The sequence below is a fragment of the Solanum verrucosum genome, unplaced genomic scaffold (assembly GCF_900185275.1).
Source record: "Solanum verrucosum unplaced genomic scaffold, falcon-dt-bn FXZP01000079.1, whole genome shotgun sequence".
In the NCBI taxonomy this organism is placed as follows: domain Eukaryota; kingdom Viridiplantae; phylum Streptophyta; class Magnoliopsida; order Solanales; family Solanaceae; genus Solanum; species Solanum verrucosum.
The window spans coordinates 3,032,788-3,049,208 of NW_026020368.1; the positions used below are offsets into that span (position 1 = coordinate 3,032,788).

Here is a 16,421-nt window from a genome sequence, read left to right on the forward strand (position 1 = left end):
AGAGAGAACGAGTAAATACATATTCAGTTGAATTCTCACTTCCCTTAACTTTAAAACCAGAAAATCAAAGTGACAGCTTACTATGGTTGATCAAGATCTCTTTGCCGACTTTCTTTGTTCTTCCAACGCTCAAGCTCTCTGGTTTCTCATACTCCATAGTCCTACGTTATCACAGTTGAGCTTTTCGTAGGTTCATGAATGGAAAGCTATATTGTTGTTTGTTTAAAATTCTTACCTACTTTCCCCACCCACTCATTCCTTGTAAGACAAAAGGATACATAGCTTCCTTGAAATGAAAAAGAAACACGTTGTTTGGTGGATTGGAGAGTTTATCTCCCAAGTCAGCTTCTTTTAACACATTCTTGAATGATTATTGGTAAAGGTCATTCTTGCTTACTTTATAGCTTACTAAAATTTCTTTGTTGCATCTTTATATTCTCCTTATATTTTATCAAATTAAACGGCATAAACAAACAATAATGTCGACCACAATTCCAGTATTGTTTAAATGTATATAATACAAAAATAAGAATTGTATGTATACAATGTAATGCAAGCAACTAAAAAAATTATTATACATTCTATTTAAATATGTGTAATACATGGGTAATCATATATACCTTTGAAATAGAAAATACATAAGCATCGCTAACTAAATTTATAATATATCCAAATAATGATTTAATAGAAAGAATTTTGCCAATATAAAAAGACAAAGACATCAGATAAAGGAAAGGACAAATTTTTTTTTTTGCTAATACACAAAAAAAAAAGAAAAAGAAATAAAAGAAACAAAGTGATTAGGGGAAAAAAGAGAATCTTTATGTGACCACCATTATTAACATTTTTTGAGGAAAAAAGAATATTAGTTATGTAGGAGAGGGTAATGTTCTTTGAGGATGAGAAAAAAGTGGGATTTATTTTGGCTACTAAACTGATATATTAATAATATTTATGCTAAAAATATGTAATTATTTTTTAACACAAAACGAGAAAAATGTAAAAATAAATAAATAGATTAGGAGCGGAGGTTAAATAGGATGGGTAGAATTTTTATTTTTTTAAAATAAAATAATATCAATTTTTTTTTTGGGGAATGAGTGGGTGGTTTGGGGGGGGGGTGAAGTATGAATAATATATTATAAAAGAAATTTAAAAAAAAATAAAAGGATGGGGATTGTGGGGGTGGGGTCGTGGGGTGTGGTGGGGGAGGGGGTACGGGGAGGAGGTGGTGAAGTGGGGTAAGATTTTTTTTTTTTTTGGGATAGTAATACTTTAATCTTTAGTTTTTAATTAATATTAATAGTTTATTATTTAATTTTTGTCTGGGTGGAATATTTTATCCATGTGAAATGCCATGCGTCAATGTTTTTTCAAATAAAAGATAGAGATGTGTGTTTCTCATACTTTAGGTATGAACTCACATTCTCAATATTTTAGGTATGGAACTAAAAAAAAAAATATAGTTTAAGTGTGTTTTGACACTTATCTCAAATAAAAATTTAATAGTTAAAACTTTAATTATTTTTTAAAGTTCTAAATCAAAAATTTAATACTTAAAATTTTTGCAATGGTGAAATCCCAAATCGTTGATCTGAATTCATTGAAATCAGATTTGAAATTCCAAAGCTCATAACCCGAATCGCGCTGATCTTCGTATTGCAGGTACAAAGGCAACCTAAGATTTTTCTGCAACTATTCGTCTATGGCGGACTTGAGCATTGCTTTTTTCTCTCTCCTCCTCCTTTTCTTCTCTCTATCCCTCCTTGTTTTCCTCGCCTTCATCGTCCGACCACGCCCCGTCAAAGTTCCAATTAAAAATCGCCATGTCTTCATCACTGGCGGCTCAAGCGGTATTGGCTTAGCTCTAGCTCAACAGGCTGCTTCAGAAGGTGCAAAAGTCTCAATACTTGCTCGTAACACTGGTAGACTCGAAGATGCGAAGGAGTCAATTCGGCTTTCTACTGGCCGTGACGTGGCCATTTTCAGCGCTGATGTGAGAGACTATGAGGCTGTCAAGAAGGCTGTAGAAGAGGCAGGACCAATCGATGTGTTGGTGTGCAATCAGGGAGTTTTTGTCCCTCAGGAATTGGAGACCCAAGATATTGAGGAGATCAAGTTCATGATTGATGTCAATTTGACTGGGACTTTTCACCTGATTAAAGCTGCTTTGCCTGGAATGAAGAATAGGGCTGATCGTGGACCTGGGTCCATCGCTATCATGTCTTCACAAGCTGGCCAGGTATGTTCTACCTTCTGTTCAAGTCTTAATTTCAATGGTCTAGCAAAGATATAACCTTATAGATGTCTGATTTAAAGGTTAAACTTACTTTTGAAGTGGTTAGAAATGGAGGAAAAAGTTTTCCTTAAAATACAATTCCATAATGAACTATCCTTCTCAGCAGCAATGTTAAGTGGCCTCCATGTTGCAGATGTTTTCTGCTGCAACATCTGCTCTACAGTGTCTGCAGAGTAAACAAACTTTCTTCATGAAGTGTGCTGAAAATGAAATAAAAACAAATGGGAAATTAAACTAGGAAAAGAAAGGGGCATAGATACTAAGTTCCGTATCAGTCAGTTTCCCATATTGGTGGAAGTATTTGGGAGAATTATAATTTTGTAAGGTAACCAAAAACCAAAAGAGGATTTCTTCAAACATTTTCTGTTGTAATGAAACAAATAGTAAAGTAATCTAGCATTGCCGCCAAGTGGGTAGACCGGTGGACTTAAGGACATTAGGGGCTAATGTATTCTGGTGTGTAGTTTGCACTAAATCAAGAGCATGTTTGGCGGTAATTTATGAACATGCTTGATTGCATTATACTCTTTTGGTTAACTTGAATACATCTCTTCAACCACTTCCACTATCTGCCATGTAAGAATTTAGGTTGAGGTTAGATGTTAGTCAAAGAAAAATGCTTAGTAACAGCTATATGAAGCAGGAGAAGGAGTAACTAGTTTTGAGATAAGGACATGAAGGCTAAACTGCTCCAGAGTATATTTCTGTTGGGAGCTTAACCTATCTTATTATAATAAAGATTGGCCTCTGGTATGTCTATCACAATACGTTGAGCTGAGAGCGTATTCGGAACAAAATATGGTTTGAACTTGATAACAATGTAGATGACGTCGTACTGATCACTGTTTATATTTGTGGTTAATTTTCGAAGATCTTACCCCAGTTTTCTGGTATAAATAGATTGAGAAATGAAGGTAGAATTAGTGTCATACAGTCTGAGATGATTAAAGAATTACAAAGCATTATAAAGTCTGTCTCAATCTCTAAAATTCACCAGATTTAGTCAAGATACGATTTGTGCTATTGGTTCTTAAATCCGGATTTCGGAGTCTGGAAAATGTTGGATGGTTTTCTATTTTCTACTTTACCCATTTGCTTACGTCCACCAAGGATATTGAAGTTTTCTTTAATTAAATATCCTATTAATAGTTTCAGTTTTAGCATCACAAGTTTATTTACCATCTAATACTGTAAAATTCCAAACTAGAAGCACACGGAGTAGTTGCAAGCTATAATACTGTTACAAAAGTATCTGAACTCGTAACTACTATGGTATCAACATTTGCAGATAAGCACTTCATGTAAACTTTTTCATGCTAAAGTTACTAGCAAAAATGCATTTCAAGTAGTGTCTTTCGTCTCTTTATTCACTTAAAGTTTGGAACTCATTATTCTTTGAGGATGGTATTTTGGGAAAGTGTGGGCAATCTAATGATTTTGTAGTACTCTCGTTAGTACACAATTCATGAAGATTTTTTGCAAGGAGACACTTTCAGCAGGAGCTTTTTTCATCTTCTGTTCTGATTGATATCTAATCTCTATTGCAATTTTATTTTTTATCTCATCTAGGAGTTTTTGGGGAAACAATGAAAATAAGTTAAGAGTTGATCATCACAATTGCCCAATTTATTTTAATTTTGTTTCCCTCTATGCAGTCACATTTACGTGTATTCATCATAAAAAATTTAACCGAAAGACCCACCATGGAAAATGCTTCCTTAAAGAAATTTAATGTGATTCATATATGACCATCTTTACTTTGGGTGTCCTGTGACTAGGGCCTTATGGAGTAGATTATTGTTGTGGATGATCAAATGTATTATCACATTAAATTTCTTGCACCTTGGGTGATATTTGAAGTCTTTATTGAGTCTCAGCATGCTCAGTTCCCTTTGAAGATATTCTATAGCCAATACAAATAGGTAAGGGGACATAGGATCCCCTTGTCCAATTCCACTTTCCCCTCTGAATTGTTTAGATAGACCCCCATTTATCACTAGAGAATAAGGGACTGTGGATATACACTCCATCATCCAAGATGTGAACTTAAAGGGAAAGCCCAATTTAGCAAGCAATCTCCTTATGAACTCCCATTCAATGGAATCATAAGTTTTTCGTAAGTCCACGTTCATTCGCACATCTAGGGGATAGTCCCTTCATAGAATATCATTTCAGTACCTCATGACAGAATAGAATATCATCAATGATACTTCTCCTCTCTATAAATGCATACTGAGAGGACTAACAATAGAACCTATAATAGGCTTGATTCTGTTGGTCAAGATCTTTGTGATGATCTTGTAGCAAGCAATAGGTCTGTAGTCTGCTACTTGTGTAGGGGTAGCCTTCTTAGGCACAAGGGTAATGGCAGTAAGGCTAACCTCTTTCAGCAGCTTCCCAGTAGTAAATAATTTTCTGACAGCACATAATACATCTTCTTTAACAGTGGTCCAATGCTTAGTAAAGAATTCCACAGGGAATCCATCAATATCTGGGGTCTTATCTAGGGCCATCCCTTCCATTGCTGTCACAATATCCTCATCAGTGATTGTAATTATAAGCAAGCATCTCTGTTGGTATGATAAACAGGGGCCATTACTTATAACATACACATTCGGGCATGGCAAATCCACCACAGCTGTTCCCATCAATTTAGTGAAGCTTGAAATAAACTCTTCCTTCACAAGCTTAGGGTCCTGCAGTTTAATCCCATTAGATATAAACAGAAGTAATGGTGTTCTTACTACTTCTAATCTTCATTTGAGCATGGAAGAACTTGGTATTTGCATCTCCAATGGCAATCCAATTAACTCTAGATTTCTGTTTGAGAACCTGCTCCTCCACTAAGCTCCATTTCCTGATATCATTCAAAAGGACTGATTCTTGCTCTATTAACACACTGTTGAGAGGTTGAGTTACAATCTGACTTTGTACTATTTCCAAACTCTGTCTAGCTGTTTGTAGCTTCTGGCGGTAAGAAGCCAAATAAGTATTCAGGTCCTTCAGTCCTATTTTTAATGCTTTAAGTTTGCTCCATAGTTGACTCATTCTAGTACCAATGTATCTTTTGTTCCACACAGTTGTCAAAATCCCTTCAAACTCAGGATGCTCAAGGACTGTTTTGAATAATATGAAGGGTTTTGGTCCAGAAGTGGGTCTTGTGCTCACTTGAATAACAACTGGTGAATGATCAGATACTCGTGGATTCCAAAACTCAGCCTCCACATGCCCATAGTCACTGTCTGTTGAAAGTTTCCAAAAGCCCAATCTATGTTGGAGTATACTCTACTCCCATCTTGCTGCCTATTGCAAAATGTGAAGTGTCTCCCTGATTGTCTTAGAGCTGTCAGTTGCAATGTGTCAATGCATCCTTGAAAAGCTCGTGTCTCTCCTGGTAAAGCAGGGGAGCCAATTCTGTCTTCAGTAGTTAGAACATTGTTAAAGTCCCCACATAGCAACCAAGCCTCCTGGATTCCTCTCCCAATTTGAACTAGGTCCCTCCACATCTCCTCTCTATTCTGGCTTTCATTCCTGGCATAAACAACTGTGAGATAAGCTGAGAAGTTTCCATTTGCATCTGAGACTTTACAATGAATATATTGTTCATGGGATACCAATACTTGTACCTGTATATGAGCCCTCCATAGTAGCCTTACCCTACCATTATAGGCCAAAGGGTAATTGAGCGATGGTTCCAATCAGGCACTACCTTTCTTAGTATATTCCCAGATGTATGCATTTGTGTTCTAGTTTCAATGACACCCATAACATTTATCTTATTCTTTTGCAGAAAGAGCTTCAACTCTTTCTGTTTCAAGGTCTGGTTTAGCCCTTGTATGTTCCAGGTAGAGATAATCATCAAGGGATAAGAGTCCCTCTAGGGTCTCCATTCTGAGTGACTTCCTCTTCCGGGAGAGCTGCATAACTATTCACAACCTTTACTTGTGCCTCTGTTTGCAAACCTTCAATTGACTGAGTTGAGTTTGTGATATTAGCTGGCGCATCCATCCTCCGTTTATCCACTACTACTCTGCTAGTAATTGGCATATCCTGCTGAATTACACCCTTTGCTTTCCTGTTCCTTCTCCTTCTCTTGTTCTTAACTTCTTGGAACTTAGGTTCTTCATGTACAGCCATTTCAGCATTCCAGCATGCTTCAGCTTTGTGCCCAAATTTCATACACTCTGCAAAATTTTGGTCTCCAATCATACTCAATTTGCTGCTGAATTGAGCCTGTTGGTGTCACTATGTCAATAGAATCCAGAAGTGGTTGTGAGACATCAGCTTCAACTAGTACTCTAGTATATGAAATTTGTGTCATTGATGCTGTGAAGCTGTCAGTGTAGAGTGGTTTCCCTATGGCACTTTTCCCCTTGCTTAATTCCTCACTAGACCAATAGCCCACTGGAAGCCCTGGTAGCGTTATCCAGAGGGGGATTGTGGTGATTCAAGCGATTGAGCGCCCCCATTCTTCGCAATTAAATGATGATGATGTTATCTAAGTGATGCAGCAATATCCCTCCCTAAACTACTAGTGCTTGTTGGCTGCAAAAACAAAAAAGAAACATGACTAATCAGGTTATTGCTTTCTGGTTGCAAGTTAGAGAACTTCTGATTAGGCACTTTATAGTTTAGCAGAAATGAACCAAATAGACATCCTTTTGTCTCTTCAGTGAAGTTGGCAGACAATGAACTTTGTAGAAAGTTTTATCAGTAACTAAGCATTCCCAAGATCAACACAACAACCTACACTATTGACTACTAACATATATGTTCTGTTTGTCTTTCTAACCTATGAGGCAATTGGCATGGTATAACAGAAAATGGTCATGGCGAATTCAGCATCTAGAGTCAGTGAGTCAGTGCACATTAATTGTGCAAAAAGCAATAATTTTCACAGAACTCCTATTTATATATAATAAAAAATACAATATGCAGTTTGGACTTAAAAAAAAAAAAAAAAGTTTTTTGTACTTGATCTGCTGTGGTGGGCTATCAGGTGGGGCAGCTGTTTGGCTGTGAAGCTTAGATTTGTCTTTGTGATTTTGAGGTAGAGGGCCAATCTTGCTCATCTTGACAACCTTTCTCACTTGTGGTTGAAATTCCCAGAGATTGGCACCAACTTTTCTGACAGATAGTGAAGCAGAATTGGAAGAAAAGGGAAAATCTTGAAGCAGAGAACCATCAGATTGTGCCAAACCAATTTTCCATGTAGGTGATGGAGTAGTACCAGTACCCCCTCTTTTCCCTACGAAAACACCTTGTTTCAACTTAACTACCAACAATTCTTCTTCCTCTTGTTGCTTTTTCTTTTCCTCTCTCTCCATCTTGGTGGTTGTCTTACTCAAAAGTCTTCTTTTTCTACAAAAAAAAATTCAAACTGTTTGATGCTGTCCACTTACTTTAGACTAGTACTACTTTTTTACCTCTCTCAGACACGCGGGACAAAGGTAAATTGTTGATGTTCTTGTGAGCTCAACCATTTCTGTTTCTTCTTTCTTACTTACATACATACAGTATGTCCCAATTTAAAATCTTTTGTCTGCTTTATGTCATATCTCTCAGCTTCTGAATTCTCCTTTTCGTCAACTTTAATGTTTAATTGCGGAGTTTAGAGAGTCAACTAACTAAGCTACTACAATTCTTCGTAATATATAGCTTAGGCTTTTAATCATGAGAATTATTGGTGAGTGTGACACGTACAAGTTACAGTCATCACTAGCAAAGCACCAAGAATCTGACACAGACACATGCAAAGCAGCAGCTACTCTGCTAGGCAAGTTTGTCAATAGTTTAGAAACCTACGTACAATAATTTCTTGCAATCTATAGCTAATACCATCCTTCGGCATAATCAATTCCTTCTCCAATTGTGTCTCCTTACCAGAAATTGATTATTGTTTGGGCTTGGGACTTCCATGTTGGAGGTCTCAAGTTCGAAACCCCTTGCCAGCGAAAGCAAGGGGTTTGCTTCTGGGTTGAGCTCGTTGCACCGGGCTTGCCTAATGCGGGTTACTTCTCCTATGTGGTTTGTGAGATATTGCATAGGAGCGGGGTTTTTACCCTGTGCGCACCCAAAGGGTAGCGACTGCGGGTTTCCCTTGTCATAAAAAAAAAAAAGTGCTGACAGTTCACATTAGCAAACCTCGCTAAAATGGACTGAGAACATCTTTTCTCTTTATATATTTGTATATAACCATTTTTATTCTTATCTGATTTGGTTTATTTGGTATTTTGTTTTGTCTTAGGTTGGGATATATGGTTATACAGCTTATTCAGCCAGTAAGTTTGGCCTCAAAGGACTGGCAGAAGCACTGCAGCAGGAAGTAATTGGTGAAAATATTCACGTATCACTAATATTTCCCCCGGACACTGAAACTCCTGGATTTGCTGAAGGTTGGACCTGAACAATTCCTACTCTGTTTCTTGTTGTTATCACTGCATGTCACAATGCACGAATTAGATGCTATGCTACATGTTGGGGTTGGGTGGGGGGCAACAAACACACTGCTTTCTTCTTGCATCATGTTTATCTATGTACTATTGCTAAATGCTACGATCTACCTCTGATTCTAAGTCGATATGTTAGTTATACATCCTTTCCCTTAATCCCTTATTTTTTATCTTCCTTCAGAGAACACAAATGTCTGGATCAAGCAAATTGACAATAAATATGATGATAGCACTGGTCTTTTAACCAATTATTGAGAACTGTTAGTTGTAAGCATGGGATAGCACAAAATGTTTAGCCAATTTGTTCTTCATGATTGGAGGAACAGAGCCAGAAAATATTTGTTCGTTGATTAGCTCATGATGTACTGCACATATTAGCTAACCTTTATGGTAACTCAATGGGTTATGTAAAATCTTGAAACATGATGATTCTGTAGAACCTGACAGGATGTTAAATGCTGTATTTCAGTGTCTTAAGATCTATTTAGATAATACAGGTCTAGAACAGTTTGAAGCTTAATGTGTATGGCCTCTGCTTCGTTTTACTATAAAAGAATGTGGTCAAGGGGTTGACATGCTTATGCAAGTTATAGAGTTCCTTTGCTATGATACTTAGGCTGTGATATTGTTTTCTGTTTTATTTTGTATATTTTAGTTTCTCAGTTTTTTCTCTATATTCTATTTAATCCTGACTACATGTAGCTGCATTTTTTTGTGCGAACCTGCTTAGTGCTCTTTCTATCTTAGTTAATAGTGCATTATTTACCAATCCAAAAAAAAAGAACTGTGATGAATGCACATGTCGATATGTATGCACTAATATTGAACCTTGGGAGACATCAACATCATTGTGTGTGTTGTACCCCCAATAATTCATGTGCACAATGTCGAATGTACCCGATAGGTCCTTGAACTTACCTGATTGATAATCAGTTTACATTTGCAATAATTTAAGTTTAATCCTTTTGCAGAGAACAAGAGGAGGCCACAGTTGACTAGTATACTAGCAGCTTCTTCTGGTTCCATGAAAGCTGATGAAGTTGCAAAGAAAGCTTTGAATGGCCTTAAATCAGGAAACTTCATTGTCCCCTGCAACTTTGAGGGATTCTTTCTTTCCATCGCAACTGCTGGTCTATCTCCTCAGAGATCATTCCTGATGGCATTTATCGAAGTGATAGCTGCTGGAATATTACGTGTTGTTGGTCTATGTTTCCAGTGGAATTGGTATGGTAGCATTGACAAATTCCTTGAAGAAAGGAAATAGAGAGTAACTACTAAACAGATTCTAACAAATAATTTCATCAAGAATTGATGTTTGATCGAACAAATGGATTTCGACGTGAAATCGAACTTTTTTCATGATGTCTTATGTACCCCTAGGCTGTCCACTTTTCATCTACTTCTTTGCAAGTGAACTAAAAAAAACTATGTAGTTTTGGTTCCTTTTTGATTTTATACATTACCAAGAGTTTGTGGATACTTTGTCGTTTGTCCACTAATTGAGAAGTTTTTCTATCTACTGTGCTTGGAGTTGATAGATTTCTTGGTGAATTGATAAAACATTAGCAGCAAAACTCTTTGATATAAATAAGACATCACTTCAGAACATTCAGAAAAAGTAAAAAAAAAGAGAGAAGAAATTAAACAAGCTTGCTAAAGATGGAATAATTAAGAAAAAGTAAAGTCATTGTGCCTGTGACTACTAACTACTTTATAAGCACAAATTCTCACTTCAATAATGTTGAACAAACACATTATATTCCACAATAGCATCTCCAGTGTTGGCATCAAACCAAAAAGTATGAGCCAATGCATAGCCTCTAGCAAACCTAAAGAGTGCAGTGCCTCCAACAATAGGCATCTCTCTAACATCTCTCATAAATGGATTTCTCCCAAGAATACTTATGCTGCTCCCATTATATTTGCCTTGTGTGAACTCAAAACTCATTGTCATAAGCAACGCAGATTCGCTCTGTGAAGCCATCGCGTAAATCCCTTGAGCCCTTCCTACAACCTCAGTTGATGCATTAGGCCCTATGGTTAATGCATCATCACATATGAAAGTGTTGCCAAAACCATATATTCCTCCGCCACCCGGTGAAATGATTTTGATTGCTGAAGGATTTTTTCCACTTAGGATATCATGGAAGTAGAAATGGAGGTGACTTGTTTTTTGACTTCTTGAATTCATGGCTAGAATATCAGACATTTCTTCATGAAAAACTCCATTGGAAAAAGGGGACAAGAGGATTAATGAAAATATTATGGAAAGAGTGTACATATGAAAAGAAGCCATTTTTTGATGTAGGAAGTAAATTTGGTTAGTAAAAAGAGCAAGAGAGGGAGATTTATATAGGGGGATTAGTAAAGCATGGTGATTATTACTATTTCTTGGTGAAGATGTTGATGTTTTTTGTATCTCTCATTATTGTTCTTTACATAGTGGAGTACATGTGGACCTTTGAAAATTAAATAAAGTTTGCTTGATGTGAAAGAAGATAATATTCCTTCTCAATGTTTGATTTGGTACCCTCTTAAGAAAAATAGTAATAAAATGATAATGTTATTATATCGTCCCAAATTAGTACTTGATAAGAAGGTAAAATAATTACAAAATGGTAAATTATTTTTTGTTTTTTTCAAATTAAATAAATAAAAGTGAATATTTATTTTTAATATAGTGGACAAATAAAATGAAATTTTATTGTGAGATGAAGTAAATTCTACTCTTAGCCAGGCGTGCCTGTGGCTTTCGCTACCAATAATTATAAATTAATAATGCATGTGTTTCGCCCTGGCAACAATTTCTGTTCTAATGCTAACTCTTGAAAGTTCATGTTCCTGTCATCATTGATGTTGCACTGATCCAGAGTTCAAACTTTTGGGGCAAGGAAAGGGAAATGTGGGAGGACACTACAATGTGGAGAATTGCTCAGTGTTGTTATATGGTAATAGTGGTGATTATCGTAAATAATGACTAGTGATGGTGACAATTGACAACTGATCGTGGTGATTGACGAATGACGATGTGGTGGTTATCATATGTTATGATTGAATATGATAATTGATAATAATGAGCAGTAATGCCAGTTAGTACGCGATAAAAATTGATGAAGGTGTGTTAAACGGACAATCTTTCTAAAAATTCTTAAATAAACATCTTAATTATATTAAAATATTAGTATGTGCTAATCATTCAAACTAATTAAGTACTTATAAAATAAATAAATACACTTAATAAATAAGACCAAAATAGATTGTAAGAATTCATTTAAGTGTAAACAAATGAGGCAACTAGACTAATTAGGGCCCGTTTGGCCATGCGATATGGTATCATGATATGGAATCATGAGATAAAATTGAAGGTTTGTTTGGACATACGCTATGAAATTTTTGTGTTGTATATTTTCTCATAAACATAAAAATCCCGTAAGTTGTAAAACTATTAAAATAGCCCCAATTGTTTATTCAATCTTATCAAATAAACAAAAAATTATACAATCGCATAATAAATTATTACAAAGTTATTTGTTCTCCACTCAAGTAATTGTTTCATCTAACTTTAATTTAATAAAAAAAATTGAACATAAATTGTACTTGATATGCTCATATCTCTCAACTACTCTTACAAATAACCTATAAAGTAGAAAAAAAAACATACATTAGTGAGTAAATATTAACTTAGAAGTTAAATACACTAAGATAAAAATTAACAAACATCACTGACTTCTAACTATTTACAAGAAAAATCAATAGTTAAATATTATAGAATAACGAAATTTTAAAAAGTTACCACAAGTTTGAGTCAAAAACACTTCTAATAAAATTTAATCAAAAAAATTATAACTAGTCCACTTGACTAAATATTAATAACTAATTGATCAAACTTTTCCCAAGTCTTCAATCCATTGGACTTGGTATTCTTCAATCATGTGAACGAACATTTTGCGAATACTAAGATTAAGAAAGTGCGGCACCGCCAATGAAAATTGTCTTTTATCAATACTATGCTTAGTCATAAGATTAAGACCTTTTTTTTTATAATGAAAAATCAAAAAAATATTACTCCGTTCTTATTTATATTCACCAAATGAATTTCTACTTTATCATTTATATTCACCAAATTTAAAGTAATAATAAATTTTATATTGGTGAGAATAATACATTTTAAAAAGTAATGATGTGATTATAAATTTTATTTACATATGAAACAAATGGTTAGTAGATATAAATGTGGGGTTGTTTTAACAAAATATAAACTCATGGATCAATTATTGTATTAAAATATCTCAAATCATGATATGGAATCACCATATAATTCCATATCATGGTTTTTGGAGAATATGGTATCACCTCTCATGATATGGAATCATGAGATGGAATCAGCGTAAAATCGCATGTCCAAACGCTGATCCATCTCACAACGCCATATCGTGATATGGTATCGCATGGCCAAACGCCTACTAAGATATAAGGATTAAGAAGTGATTCCAAAAATGACTCAAAAATATTATCTTTTACCTATTGTATCAAAAGCTGTTTCTCATATTTCTTTTCAGGCTTCAAAATTGCCTCTTCATTAATAACACAATTTTATTTAATTAATTTTTAATCTAACATGTGATTTTTTTTATTGGTCTACGTAAAATTTTGATCTGACTTATCCATAAATTAATATAAAAAATGTTTTAAATTAATATGATTAGGTGATAAAATTATTTTTTTCATATCTCGTATTCAATTTTAATTTTTACATCAATAAAGAAAGAAAAGAGTGATCAACAAATTAAGATGAAGTGAGTATTCTGCTGTATAATTCTTCTTCCGCTCCCAAAGTTGTAGGTACATACAATACAAGCTCTATGGATTTTTTGGTAGCATAGGCAAGGGTGGATCTAGAGGAGATAAGTGTATTCACCCGAACCTCTCGACAATAAATTATACAATGTATATAAGATAATATTTTAAAAGAACTTTATATATATATATATATGACTATATCTATCTATCTATCTATATCTTTCTATATCTTCTATACCACCTTAAAAGCATGAACTCTCAAACTTGAATGTTGAATTACTATAATACCCTAATTAAAAATACTTAATTTGTTTTATTTATTGATTTAATTAATTGTATTATATTAAAAGTAGATATCTTTTCACATTAAAGGGTTGTGACTTTTCAGAAGGATTGAGAATTTTTTAGACGGGTTGTGACATTTCTGATGAGTTGTGACTTTTTCGAATTATTGTCATTTCTTCAAAGGGTTGTGTCATTCCCGATGAGTTGTGATTTTTCGGTGAGCAGTGACTTTTTTCAAGGGTTGTAACTTTTCTGATATGGCACAATTAGCACCTATTCATGCTACTATTTGTTAGCTATAAATAGAAGGGGTTCCTCTCACTTTTAAACTACGATCTTTGTAAGTTTTCTACTCTTCTTCTTCTTAAAAAGTCTCAAGTATTATTTGCAACAATTGATTAAGTTCGAAATTCAACGAAATTCGAGGTACCACATAAGAAAGAATTGGTGAACAAATTGTAGCAAATCATGCATCAATTGTTTCTTCTTTGTTTTTTCATCAATAATAAATAAATACATAAAAGGACACATGATTGAGGTAAAATATTTTCTTTATTTTTTCATTCTTTATTTGTTTACCGTCAAGTGAAGGAGTTTGTTCCTAATCTTTCTAAAACAACGGGCATAAACGTAGTCCATTAAATTATTAGTTTTGATGTTAAGTCCACCAATTCAAAAATAGATTTTCATTTTTACTTATAATATGATAACATAGTCATGATAATAATTATTTGTAAGAAATATGTAAGTAAAAATGAACAGAGAAAGTAAAGTATTGGTGGCAAGAGATTTCAATCAAATAGAATACTAGAGAGAATATAACATGAACATATATTTTTCACTACCTTCTTCATTGGCTATGAATTGTCCATATATTTTTTCATTTTTATATTTATATTGAGTTTAAATAATTTTAGGTATGAATTTACTTTTATTTTGTGTTTATTTTAATCTTAAAAAAATGTTATTTCACAAGATACACTTCGTGCTAGCTATATAAAAATAGATTTAAAAAAATTCCGATTGATCATAAAATGATCTTAAATCAAATTAAAGATTCTATAAATAATACTTTAAATTTTATTCATCTATTAATTTTTTTATTGAAAAAGTATAATATTTTATATCACGATACAACTTATATAAGATACTAGATACTTTCATTAGACAACAACTATATGATATGTATGCGGTAGAAAAAAGGAGAAGACTACAATTCCACAGAGATAAAGTAGAAATTTAAAGAAATAAAATATTTTTCACCATAGGTGATGTTGTTCATATATTAACATTAAATTATGGTAGTGAAATATATAGATCTAAAACAAAGAGTTGGTCAAACTAAATATATGACATACACTCAAACCTCTATGTAACTATAATTCATTATACCAAATTTTCAGTGTAACAACCTAATTTTCTTTAGAACAATTTTTTAATGTTATATTTTTTGTCTCTATAACATTCTATTTATAAGAGTGTTGACATTCATTATACAAGTACAATTTTAAATAAAATTTCCTCTCTATAATTGCCTTACTCAAATATTAATTGAGTAATTACATTTTGTAATGATATACTACGTGTAAAGATAAAATATTAAAATATTTATGGTAATCATTATTAGTGTCATGCACATACCAATTTTTAAGTATGAATATTTAAGAGAAAAATTGTAATTACTGGTGTCCATCATTCATGGTCATTACCTCAAGAGAAAAAGTTATTGGTGATCTTTTTTATATTGATATTTCTTTTTCTATTTCGTTGGTTAATTTTGTTTATAAAATTGAATGAGGTAAAAGACAATACTACTAAAGAAATGACACTTTTTCCCCACATTTAAACTTTGAATGTATTTTGAAATGTTTTAATGATATCTGCTCATTTTGATCTAAAAAAACAAGTAACTCTCTGACAATCTGTATTAATCATTTAAAAAGCACTTTTCTTATGTTCTTCCAAGCTTTAATATAGTAATATTAATTCCATTTTACTACATCACATACTATATTATACAATACACCGTGAAATATATATATATATATATATATATATATATATATACTAGTTTTTTGACACGTGCGTTGCATGTGAATACCAATTCAAAAATATATGTTGTAGTAAATAGTATTGCTTATTTAAGCAAAAAATTGAATAATAAGCTTAGCAAAAAATAATATTACACATTCTTTTGTGAATGTTCAATGTGGATCGTCATATATATATCTCTTATTCACGCAAACCTCTTATGCCACTAATATTACCTTATGGCAATATTTACTTTGTATTTTTGTTGTCATCTAACCAGATGTGCTTTGCATGTGTATTTCACATTAAATTGTTTAGATGTCATATGAACATGTGAAGTGAACAACTACATTTTATATATTCACATATTTTCACATTTGTTAAAAACTCGAAACATTTTAAAATAATATATTTTGAAGTTAGATTATCTTGTTAACTTGATAATACATTTGTGACATATATAATACTTTAATTTAAATACAAATACCTACCCAAATATAAATATATATTTGCATTAATGAAAATATTTATCTCATAAAATTAACTATTAAATA

The 16,421-nt window shown here is 33.3% G+C and overlaps 2 protein-coding genes across 2 annotated transcripts; one reads left to right on the top strand and one right to left on the bottom strand.

The window, feature by feature from the left end:
• The first annotated feature begins 1,658 nt into the window (after positions 1-1,658).
• On the top strand, positions 1,659-10,230 carry LOC125838225 (3-dehydrosphinganine reductase TSC10A-like). Its single transcript, XM_049517300.1, has 3 exons — positions 1,659-2,242; positions 8,547-8,694; positions 9,723-10,230. The coding sequence occupies exons 1-3, from the start codon at positions 1,706-1,708 to the stop codon at positions 10,013-10,015; spliced, it is 978 nt and encodes a 325-aa protein (XP_049373257.1). The 5' UTR covers positions 1,659-1,705; the 3' UTR covers positions 10,016-10,230.
• Positions 10,231-10,336: 106 nt separating this feature from the next.
• On the bottom strand, positions 10,337-11,068 carry LOC125838246 (dirigent protein 22-like). Its single transcript, XM_049517327.1, has one exon. It carries the CDS (start codon positions 11,045-11,047, stop codon positions 10,484-10,486), a length of 564 nt encoding a protein of 187 aa, XP_049373284.1. The 5' UTR covers positions 11,048-11,068; the 3' UTR covers positions 10,337-10,483.
• Between the last annotated feature and the right edge of the window lie 5,353 nt (positions 11,069-16,421).

What these genes read in the sequence shown, in the direction of transcription:
- LOC125838225 (XM_049517300.1), top strand. Translation starts at nt 1,706, where the DNA reads ATGGCGGACTTGAGCATTGCTTTTTTCTCTCTCCTCCTCCTTTTCTTC. An exon ending in TGTCTTCACAAGCTGGCCAG is followed by an intron (nt 2,243 to 8,546) that starts GTATGTTCTACC and finishes GTTTTGTCTTAG; the next exon opens with GTTGGGATATATGGTTATAC. An exon ending in AACTCCTGGATTTGCTGAAG is followed by an intron (nt 8,695 to 9,722) that starts GTTGGACCTGAA and finishes ATCCTTTTGCAG; the next exon opens with AGAACAAGAGGAGGCCACAG.
- LOC125838246 (XM_049517327.1), bottom strand. Translation starts at nt 11,047, where the DNA reads ATGGCTTCTTTTCATATGTACACTCTTTCCATAATATTTTCATTAATC.